Genomic DNA, 12,045 nt, shown 5'->3' on the forward strand with positions numbered 1-12,045 from the left:
AGGTCAGTATTAGATTAAAGAGTTAAGAGCATCAGCAAGCCGTTAGACTCAACTGATGTGCCCTGGTGGTGTGTTTAATTCAGCCAAACAGGAGAAACACCCTAGGAGTAGGAAACAATATAGGAAGGACTGTCATCCAAAACCTTATAGAAACATGTGGAACATGCAAGGTCCTTAAAAGCTACATCAGGAGTCTAATGTAATAGTTTCCAGGATACCTGTTACTGACTCCAGACTGCATCAGCTGTAGGATTGTATACCACAAAGTAAAAATGGGGACAGGGTCACTGAAAACAAGCCAATCCTTGTGTTCCTTTTGCTCCAAGACAAAGGGAACCCTATCAAGAGCACTGACGTTGGCCTCTCCAGCAAAAACAGGGAAAGGCAAAGAGGAGGATGGGACATGGAGCTTTCCTGCTTCCTGTGTTAACACAAGAGAGGATGGATTCACTCATTTTTTTGAAAAAAATGAGAGCTCTGCACGTATTCTGTTTGCAAGTGGGAGACAACTCTTATTGGCAGCTCTCGGCACGAGGTGCTCTTGCCCTGTGGTAGTTTCTACGTGCTTGGGGATGTGCAGATCTAGAAGGCTACATTTGCCCAGTTTTACTAAAGTCTTAAGCTTTGTTGTACATATTCACACATATGCACAGATCCACTCTTGCGTTCTTATCCAGCCAGCAGTAAAACTATCCGGTCATTCAATAATCATTCCAGATTATTTGAAAACGCTGTAATCAATTGGTACCTGTCTGAGTGCTTCTTCAGACAGATATTGGATTCTAAAGGCCTGTGCAAATCAGCTGCCTTGCACAAAGATAGTCAGGCTATTTGCAATTGATAGTTTGGCTGTATTATACTTTTAGGCGAGATTAGTTCACCAGTTCCCTGCCAAGAAGAGAACCACATAAACAGAGGATTGTTTAGAAACAAAAAAAAAGTTCCTCTTGTCAGAGAAGTCATGTAAATGGGAAGAAACAGGAAACTAATCTTCCCTTGTTCGCTCTGAAAGAATGCATATCTCTGAGGAATGTTGTAATTATGGATTTAGGAAATCAGTCCAATTCGTTAGGGTGTGAATTTCAGAGTTCATTCAGTCAACCCTCTCAAGCATTTCTCCTTCAGAACAAAAAACGCCAGGAGTTTAAATGTACCGAAAGAGATTAAAGGAGAGAAAAATCTACTGCCAAGCTCTGCTTTTGGTAAAGATCCTGTGAAGATATGTATTATTGCTTTGGCTATGAGCCAGATGAGGTTTGTGCACGGTAAAATAGAAATAAGTGGTAACCCATGTTTTTCCTGTGGGCATCTATTTTTCATAGACTAATGATGGGAAGAGTTAGTGCTCCTGAACAAGTGTTTCCATCATCAAGATTTCTGCTTATTCACTTTGAAGACTTTGCTAAATAGAAAAATGTCCCCTGCTGGGAATGCCACGTTAGCATGTTCTTAGAGAGAAAAGAACCTAAAACCAAGTTCCTAACTATTCTGAAGCAAGCCTGGGCTGGAATAGATCCATAAGCAGCGTGAAGCCAGGGAGAGTGCTAAGTATGCATACGAGGCACAGTGAGGCTCAGGAAGAGGAATGAGATATAGCCCATGGTGAGCGTTGGTGGGGAGTTCCAGCATGGCCTGGAGAAGGGCTTTCAAAGGCTGGTCATGAGCTCCCATAAACCTGCTTAGACATGAAGCAGCAGAAAGAAGAGATCTAAGATGCCTGATGTCAGTGAAGCTTAGGGCCGAGTTTAAAAGAAAGCAAAGAAATTAGCTTGCTGCTCCTGTTCTTTGGCAGTGAACACAGGAGATTTTAAGTTAATTCCACTTCAGAGCTTTCAGGCCTTTTAATTAAGGTAGTGATACAGGTGAGAACCTGGAGCTCTTTGATGACCAATTTTTCATGCAGCTATTTCCACAAGAAAAGTGCTGAGGGGACTGAGTGGAATTGCCATACATCAGGAGTAAGTGTGAGCAGAGTAACAATGCATCTTAGTATAGGAAGACCCCTGTGGAAAGCTGTTAAAATAATCTGGAGCCAGAACCAAGTAACAGGAGATTTCTGCTTTGTTGCTCAGCATCGTAACTTGGAATGTGACCTAAGCAGGGAGAATGGAGCAGGGAGAGAACAAGAGAGAGGTTTCTTCTGCGCATCCTTCCTCCTGAAAAGTCTGCACTGGCTGTGTGGAGCTGACACAGGCTGGACCCAAGCAGTAAATCCTCCTGCCCTGCCGGGGAATAAATGTCTTTTTAGAAAGGAAGATGGAGTTTATGAATTCTCATTATCTATGTGACTGGGTATGGGAACATTCAATTGAGTGATTGGTTGGGTTAATTGGTATACTGGTTTAGCTCATTAGAGTTAATATTAGGGCCATCCAAAATGAATGGGAAGGTGACATGGTGGCTTCAGCTCTTGTACCTCCTGACAAACTGATGGAGTGTAGTCCTGTGAGTTCATTTAAGAGCAGCAAGTGGAGGCACAGTGACAGTGGGTTCATTCCTGCAGGCTCTTCCTCTTTACACATCTGCAGCTCTCGCAGTCCTGTAGTGAAGCAGCGCTTTAGCTCTCTTGTTCCTGTCCCCGCAATGGTGTCAGGCTCTGGCAGCATGCGGCTGTCACTGCAGTCCCTTGCTGTGCTTTTGTAGCTGGAGTGGAGTTCCTGCAGGCAGATCTTGTAGTACAAGTGGATGGCGTACACTTCTGCTAAGTTGGATTTTGGAATAATCATGTCTGATAGTAATCTTTCAGGCAGCCTCATAGCTTAGCAGAAAGTCATATTTACTTCATATGGGCTTCCATGCTTCAAGTTACAAACTAAAATAGAGTATGTAGTGGTGTAGGGGTTTTTGTAGAAGTTTTGTGAAGTATTGTGAAGGTGCTTGGCAATTGTATAAACCTTAGGCTGGAGAGACCAGAGAAATTATGTTGGGTCATGTAAGGACCAGGCTCAGCAAACCTCGGTAGCAGGGCAGGTCACCTAATGTGCAGTGTATGATGGGAGCCCTCACTTTCTTAAACGGGAGAGCACACTTTGCCATTTGCCGCAGTGATACTTTGTTCTTGTGTGTGTGTGTGACATAATGACAAAAGGCAGATAGATAAATGCTACTTCAAAATAAACTGGAAAGATAAGGGTTGCCAGTTTGTCTTCAATGCACTGTGTTATTGGACTTAGACAAAGCATCTACTGTGGTAAGTAATATACCACTTTGTGCTCTGAAAGAGTTTGGCCAATTTCCTCATCCTCATTCATCTTCAGTCTTGCCAAGTGCTGGAATGCTCCCAGAAAATATCTCCAGTCTGCCATCGTGGGACCAAGAGGTATGAGAAATCTGGAAGCATATCAAAACTGTGTGGCTTATGTATTCAGAACAAGTCCTTGGTCCTTCGCTGGTCCCTGGGATGAATAATATCCAGCAACTCTGGGACCAGGATCAGGTTAGAATTCAAAAGATGAAGCTGCTGCGATTGTGAGGAAGGGATTTCAGGGAGAAGCACAGGCCCTCAGGACAGACTTCACACTGAAGCGAAGGAAAAAGAAATTATATCTTGAAAAGAAAGTTAGGGTAAAGTTATCTTAGTCTCTTTGTTAAGGAATTGTATTTTGGGGTTTTTTATGGATGGCATAAAAATTATTTCTCCAAACAAAGGCTGTTTTAATAGGGTTAGCCTGACTCTGTAGCTCATTAAAGACATACATCTGTTACATTCTCTGAACATGTAGTGGAGGGGAGAACAAGAATTGCAGGTGAATGCACCGTGATTTTGTGTATCAGCATGCCTGGAGTTGTTGTGGGATGTAGTTGAGTAAAATTAGTTAATTGTGGGTTCAAATAAAAATAAAATTTCTGATCGTCCCACTGGGAAATTCCCCAAAGCGTAAGGCTACACCTACACTGCTAAACAAGACCATGAACTCATCTGTGACCCCAAAGACAAGTGGCGCTGGCTGCCTTCTCTCCTGCGAGATTTGTCTGAAATCCGCAGTGGTAGGAGCGGAGGGGCAGGGTCCCTTCACCAATGCTGTGCTGCAGGCCCAGCAGCAGCGGCTAATCAGGCAGTAAAAGCCAATTTTTCAGGACAGCATTTAAGTGGCTGCATTTGTATGCTGGTGGGTAAGGTGATTCGGCATGGGTGCTGCCCTCTCTGCTAAATCCTCCCTTGGCCTGAAGCGTCTGGGGGTTGTGATTCTGACAGTTCGCTTGGGCAGTTAGCAGCAATGTTGTAGAGTTACACCTTCTCTGTTAAACCTCCATTTCTGTCTGGGCTTGTGCCTTCTCAAGAAACATTGATATCTGTGTTCTGGTCAGCTACTGAAGTGAAATCTGGTAACGATCGTGTGAGATTCACTGAAGTAAAATGTTGTGTGCAGAGCCTTTCATCTCTGGAGTGGGAAGTGTCATGTGCCCTGTGAAGTGGAGCCATTGCCAGCAGACACTTTATCTGTTTTGTGGCTCTGTGCATTGGGTGAAGGTTGTATGAAGGATGTCCGATGCGTGTTTAAAAAAAGTCTTAGCCTCTTGCTTAATATTTTTTGAAAATACTCCCTTTAGATCTGACTTTGAAAGCAGAGTTCGTTCTTTACCTCTGCTGTATACCTTCTCTCATCTGTGGCAGTACAGGCAGATTTTGGAGACATGATGACTTCATCTGGTGAAGATGAATGACTTCCCTCAGGGACTGCCTGACAGAAATTTGGAGGGAATCCCAATGCACGAAATGTATTTGGATCTCTGTGTAGTATTGTTGAGCATGATCAGGACCATCCTGTATTCTGGGTAGATGAGATCTTGGGTGTTCTTCGCCCGGGAGGTACTTGGAACTTGAAAGCAGCAGTTGCTGCAAGAAGCCGCCTGTCTGTATGGAGACGAGTCTCAGTGCTGGAGAATGCATGGCAGTGCTAATCGCAGAATCGGAGGCTGATTTCAGTTTGAAGGAGCTTGTGGAGGTCTCTTCTCTGCCCTCCTGCTCAAAGCAGGGCCAACTTAAGCAAGGTGTTTCAGGGCCCTGCCCGGTTCCACAGCCCCTCTGGACCTGTTGCAGTGTTAGCCACTCTCACTGCCACCTTTTGTTTCCATTTAGGCCTGGCTGGAATTTCTGGAAGGCTCTGACTCCATCTTCTTTATGATCTCCCATGATAAAACCAAAGAGAGTAATTATATTCCCTCATATCCCCCATCTTGTCTTTCCCTAGGGTGAACAAGCTCAGCCCCCTCAGACTCACTTTCTACATCAAGTGCTCCAACCCGCTAACCATCTCAGTGGCTCTTTACTGAAATCTCTCCTATTTTTCAGCATCTCTTTTACAATGGGGTGCCAAAACTAGGCACTGTGTCCAGATGTGGTCTCACAAGTGCAGAACAGAGGGGAGTTAATCACTTCTGTCAACCTGCTGGCTAAAACGCAGCTGGCTTTGCAGGCAGATGGGTGAATTTTAACAGACTATTTACATGTTGTTTTCTTCTGGCTGCCATTTGGTAGTGGAGTCTGGACTTCGGAATGAGAAATAGCGTTGGCAAGATGGTGTGTGCTGCAGAGAGAAAAATGGAGCCAGATGCATCTTGTCACACAACATTGTCCTAGCTGCTCATCAGAAACTAGCAGCTTCATTCAGGTTGCCCAGGAACAATAAGCTCCTTATGAGGAGCCCCAGTACAGCGTCAAGTTGGCTTTAAGAGTTGCCTGTGCCTTGATCTGTTCAAATGATATCGTAAGTTAGACTCTTCTGAATTGCCTTTTGGAAGAGTTGATTGCATCTGACGACTGGGAAGCTGAATCTCCTGATTCACAAAGCTGAAGCTAGGTAGTGTGAACATGCTCCAGGGAGCCACATTGCCAAAGCTTTGTTGAAAGAGAGAAGAAAGACCACTTCCCTGCCATTGATGTGGTAATGGCCTCCAGAACACTGAAGTGTGGCTCTGTCAATGACGCACTGATTGCTATCTGAAAGTCAGTCTTCTGGAATATGAATGGAGGCTATTTTGTTCTTCTTCAGTTCATAAATTAGTGCATCTGAGTAGCCAGTGCCTGTGAGTGAGAGAACAGCTCCAGTGGTGAGAAAGCACAGCTTTCTCATGCTTCTGCCTTTGTGCATTCGCCATGGGTGAGTGGCCTGCTGCTTTCATAAGAAACCCTGGTCAGAAGTGAGTCTGGGTAAAGTTGGCATCCTTTATGCCATCTGTGCAGGATATCCTGAAGCCAGGATCACCCTTCTCTCACGGAACAGGCTGTGACCCTGGTCTGAGCTAGCACGGAGGGTCCCAGCTCTAATCTCATGCATAAAGGACTTACCTTCAGCGCCATACTAATGATGACATACTACTGCAGCATCTCACCATATAGTAGAAATGGTGGTACCTTCAAAACGGGAATCTCGAGCACAATTGAAATAAAGTAACGATGAAACTTAAGCCAGTAGGAATTCTTTGTTCCAAGGAATGTTCCAGGGAATCTTTGAACAAAAGCGTCTGCACTGTACCTACAGCACCACAGTGAATTTAGAAATGTGGTTGGTGTTCCTCGCTGCTTACAGTGGTGTTGTCCTTTCAAAGTTCAGGTTTCTTTTTCCCTTTTTAAAGTTGCTGGCTTTCAAATATTCTACTTGACATTTTCTCTATACTAACAGGAGTTTTTTTGTTGATTCTGGAAGCACTTGAAAACAGGGAAATTGGCCAAGACATTCAAAAGTTAAATTAAAATCTGACTCTGCAAATAGCCACTGTCACTGGTGTGAATAACTTCTCTCTCCAGTAAAAGATAATGAGGGAAAGGAGAGAATTTATCAGACACAAATGCAACACATACAGATGAAGTAACCTAGGGTTGTCTAGGGTGACTTCAACGGAAGGTATTGGGTGTTTGGATCCAAAATTATTGATAACAATGGAGGAATTGCTGATGTTATGGGTTAAGATCAGGACATTCCTAAGCTTGCCCTGCACTGGTTATTGTGAGCTTTGTAAAGCATTCGGCTGGGTAGGAACAGGATTTACGGGTAGGTAATCTGCAGTAGTCATTTTGGAAAGCTTTAATCATAGGTTATTGATGGTGTCAGGAGTTTTTGTGTGCACCTATGGATTAAAGAATGCATGATATGTCTAGAATTCAGAGAGGGATGTAAACAAGCCCCATAGTATATATAATCTTTTCCTACTTTTGAAGGTCTTGCTAATGTTGATCAGAACAACTGTGCCAGTTTCCTCTTGAAAAGCGTTCATTTACTGAAAACTAAATACATGAAATGTCATCTCTAGTGAAACATTTGTCTATGCATCTGTGCCCACATCTTCTGGGGCCAAAGTTTCCACATTCTTGCTTCTTGCAAAGCTGTTGCGGTGGAAGCCTTTCCCCTTTATAGCAATGTTGGGGTTTTTTTCAGTAAAAAATAAACAAAGCTATTTTCTGTCAGAATGCAAGATGTAATATCTCTGGAGAGATTAACCTTCTTTCCATAGTTGTTTTTGTGGTTGAAAGACTAAATCTGTTATCATTATAAGAAAAAAAATAAATCTGCACCTCATTATTTCCAGAAATAAAGCTGACATAATAAGATTTATTAAGAATTGACTGGGTGAACTGAAGAGAGATCCAACCCCAAAGACTTTGTGTTCTAGAAAAAAGGCAAAAAGACAATAGGATGGACACAGGGGAAGCTAGAAGAGGGAATTGCTGTGTGATGTTAATAAGAAAATATGTTCTTTTTGGGAAGGACTCTGAGAATTGGCTTGGCAAACGCAGCAGGAGGAGTTACTCAAACCCTCTTCACATGTTAGGTGCTTGGCTGAGCTCAGTTGCATGAGGCAGAGAATGGAGAGCTGCACAAAGTATCAGGAATGGCATGGCCGGGAGATGTAGAGGGCAAGAAGTGTTAACATGATAGCTTGTCCTTGCCTGCTCTGCCCCTTCCCTCAGCTCCCTCTCCTGCTTCTCCCCGTAACTGAGCCCCCAGTTAGCTGTTGGACGCCTGTCCCGCTGACACTGGCTCCTGGCTGTGCCACCAACCTCTTAGAAGCCGTAGTAAAAATATTCCTCCACATACGCCTGAGAAGAAATGTGGTCTGGCATTTGGCAAGGTCACAGGGGTGCAGACTTAGTGCTGAGGCAGCGGTTTTTATGAGCAGGCTGGCTTCTCCTGTGCGCTACCTGGGATGCCAGATTTCTCTGTGGCTTTTTGCCTTTTCTTCCAAACCTCTACCCCCTCCTGCACCTCTATGGGCTGGGTCACTTTTTTTTTTTTTTTTTTTTTTCCTTTTTTTTTGCTTTCTTTTTTCCTTCCCTTTTAGCTTGGGGCCATCAACAGGTTTGTTTCCTGATCTCTGTGCAGGGTGTCTGCTTTGAAGACAACTTCTCACCTTTTAGTTACCGAAGGAATGCGAGGAATGAGGCCCCATGGCCCCAGTACCACCCAGCCGGGCTGTGTTTGTACACGCAGTGGGGAAGAGCAAGGTGCCTGCAGTCCCTGGGAGCAGGCTCCAGCGCTGCTGGGTGGGCACTGGAGGAGAGAGGTAGGGCAGTGGCATGTGCGGAGGGCAAGGATGGACTTTTAAGTGTATATCTCAGCATTTCCCTATGCTGAAAAATACTTGCTGCTAGTGCCAGCAGAATATAGCCATCACCTACAGATCCTGATCCACCGTATAGAGTTTCAACTTGTTTTAGCAATTAAGTTTTCTTGACAACATTAACTTCTAAGGCAGATCCATGGGTAAATCAGTGTGGCAAGAGGAGGGAGCTGCTGTGCTGTTCTGGCTGCAGCGGCTGTGGGATATTTGCAAGCGCAGGTGGGTTGGCAAGAGGGTTATTCCCACCCCCATGTCGCTGTCGTGACTGTCGGTGTCACTGTGTTTGTATTTCCTCTTACGGCTGTGTCCGCCAAGAGGGTGAACAAGACAAAAGAGCTTTGGTGAATCCAGCTGTTGCAACAGGGACTATTATGGGCCCTCTTTGTCGGCCCTGCCCCTTGCCGATAGCCGCGCTCTCTCACGCCAGGGTGGGCAGAGTGCCATGCTCCAGCCACCCTGGCTCACAGCTAAGTGTTTGGGCCTAAACCACAGGCAGCCAGAGTTTGTTCTTGTGCCCGTGGGCTCTGCAGTGGGCTTCTGCCAAAAAACAGCTGGGCATGGGGAATGTCCTAAACTGCCCTCCCTGCTTGCAGGTGCCTGTAACGCAGGCTCCTGCAGCAATGCTGGAGATCATTGTGTTTGTCTGTATGGCTGAAGCCATAACCCAGTGGTCCACAGAGGCCTTGAACAGATGCAAAGGGAGGAATTTCTTGCACCGAACCCTAATTCTTCACAGCTGGCGTGACTTCTCCGGGTTCCTCTTATGATCAGTGGGGATCAAGTGAGACTTTCAGAGCACATTTCACACAACCTATTTCCAGTGCGGGGCGACACCGCTCACACCCTGGACCCCATCCACCGTGCTGGCTGCACGGGGTGTCTGTCCACCATGCGCTGCTGCATGTTGCTGGAGGAGGGACCTGGTAGCCCTGTTTCCACAGGGGCATATGGGCTGTAGGCATATGAGTGAGCCTTATCCTTGCTGTGAACACCAAAGTCTGTCGCTCAGGAAAGCTTTGCTGATGTGTCTTACCTGTAACCCGTGTGTGACTGGCAGTCCTAATTTCCCATGCAAATACTGCCAAGGCTGGAGGAGATCTTATGCTGGTGACTTACCTGGAGAGAGACTAAGCCATCCCATTGCCTCTTCCAGGATTTTAAGTCACAGCATCACTTCAGTGCTATGTACAGGCACAAAATGGGATTAAAACAATCCAAACTCCTACTACTTCCACAATTACCTGCCTGACAAGCCCAAAAAACTTTACTGTCTGGTCAGTCACTGGTTCTGATTTTGCTTAATATAATCAGTATCTGAGCAAATAATGTGCTAGTCAGTCAGGCTAAATGGTACTGGTTTACCCTGGTTTCTCTGTGCTATACCTACAAACTGGTATTCCCTAAACGAATAGCTGTGCTGTCAAGGGGATCCAAGTACCCTGATGAGCTCTCAGGTAAAGTGTGGGCTTCTCTTGTCAGAGGAGTGCAGCCCTCACTGAGTTTGAACAAAATCACTCCTGCAGTGGGGGGATTCTTGTTCCTCTGCAGTTGTCCAGGACCCCTGGAGGATGCTGTCTCCTGAGAGGGAGTAGAAACAGCCTGATGGAAATTGCACTGACAGACTTCCTTCACCCTTGATTCCTGTTTCAGAGCACAGTTGGAGAGAATCGATGGCTTCAAGGGCACCTGATACAGTTGCTAATCAGTCACTGTGACTTGAACACAGCAGCAAGGTGGGCGCAACACTGCAGTTTGCCCAAGGAGCTGCTGCCTTGTGGAGTGGCTGATGAGCTTCAAAAGCTTCAAATCCAAGAGAGGTAAATAGTCTGTTTCGTGCCTTTTCAATGTAGATTACTTATCATACAAGGACTACATACTTGCTTAAAATAATCTACCCTAATGCTTCCTTGGGGAGATAATTTTGCAAAAAGTTCCTCCATTTACTCAGATCACATCTTGGCCATGCACATGCTGCATTTGCTTTTCATAAGCCTGGAAATGTCTGTGAAAGGTACGTTTTAAACTCATTTCTGAGTACTTAGAAGCTGTGTGAGATTGCTTCATGCTGCAGAGGGGTCTTCAGACTCCCTTTGCCAGATCAACAGCACAAATGGAATGATGTGGATAGGATCTGAATATACATCTAGTTTACTGAGTTGATTACATGTATGTCAAAGTTTTCTATATACTCTGCATCCCCCACTGTACTGTAGTCTGGTTTAATGCCTTTTAGGAGACTTATGACTAAGAAAGTAATTGTAAAGTTCCTCAAATTTTTCTAATTATGTTTATTTTCTTCCTCCTTTGACAGCTCATAAGCCATTTTTCATCCCAGTCTGTAATTTTTGCGTCATCCAAAGCTTTCAGAAGTAATGGGAATTTTTGACATTTGGGGTCAGATCCCATAAGAGTCACATTAATTGAATTTAGGATAAAACCAGACTCCAGCACAAATTCACCAAGTGAGCTTAAGAAACCATTAGCCCCCTAATCACTCTCTGTCCCCTTTAATTCCTCTAATGCAATCCCAGTAACACAGTGCTGTGCTTCCTCTCTTGCTTTGGGACCCCCCATCTTGTACACAGTAGATTAGCCTACAGTAGCCACAGTTCCTCCCCCAACGGGAGCTTCATCCTGTTGTGTGAGACCTGAAACAAGAACACAAAGGCAGAGGTACAAAAACACAACTGAAAAATCCTTATATTAAGAAGGGTTCTTACAACTCCTTGGTTTCAAGTGCACAGAACTGTGCAAACACCCCAGTCAAGGATCTCTGTGAACCTGCTGGTGTAGGAGGAGCAGATGGGAAGGGTGGAGGGGAGAGGATGGCCAGGTTCCATGCAGTGTGTAGAAAAAGCTGCGTGAAGTTGAGAAGAGGCTCAAAACCTCGGAGGGCACATACAGCCACCTAAACCGTTAGGAGCTGTCTGATCCTCACAGCAAGCTAGATCAGGACAAGTACCAGAGCTCTGTCGTTCTGGTTCTGGGTATTCTGTGCTGTGTCTCTTCAAGAAAATGCCCCAAGATCATCCTCTTCATGCAGCAGTATCTCAGGCAGTTGTTCATTTATGCTGTATGGAGTTAAGAAAAGTTGTATTTGAAAAAATTACTCAATGGAAATGATTTGCTGAGCCTCAGTAATTCACTTTTATACTCACGTGAGTGATGGTGTATCTGCCATACTTCAGTGACTCTGTCCACAGGATGTTTGAGTTATTCAGAGATAGCCGTGTTTGGCACTTTTTTGTAAACCTTTTTTTTTTTTTTTTTCCCCAGCAGAAAGGCCTGCACATAGGCAGGCAACTGCAAGTCTTGAGGAACTGCAGTTTGCAGATGATACTGCAGGAGGGTCCTGTTAGGATCTCACCCAGGACTGCCCAGGAGGTCTGGAACGGGGCTGGGTGAGCTCTGGCTGGCAGTCCCAGCAGCACAGCCGGTAGCCTCTGTGTCCACGGGTGTTCATGAGCCAAACTCCTGCAAGGCTGC

The 12,045-nt window shown here is 45.1% G+C and overlaps 1 protein-coding gene across 4 annotated transcripts in view; it reads left to right on the plus strand.

The window, feature by feature from the left end:
- EXD3 (exonuclease 3'-5' domain containing 3) overlaps positions 1–12,045 on the plus strand; it is a 290,827-nt gene that overhangs the window by 128,461 nt on the left and 150,321 nt on the right. For all 4 annotated transcript variants that reach the window (XM_037400486.1, XM_037400487.1, XM_037400484.1 and 1 more), the window contains exon 12: positions 10,210–10,376. In XM_037400486.1, the coding sequence (XP_037256383.1) occupies positions 10,210–10,376 (167 nt within the window). The remainder of the gene's footprint in view (positions 1–10,209; positions 10,377–12,045) is intronic.

The sequence above is a fragment of the Falco rusticolus genome, chromosome 9 (genome assembly GCF_015220075.1).
Source record: "Falco rusticolus isolate bFalRus1 chromosome 9, bFalRus1.pri, whole genome shotgun sequence".
NCBI lineage: Eukaryota > Metazoa > Chordata > Aves > Falconiformes > Falconidae > Falco > Falco rusticolus.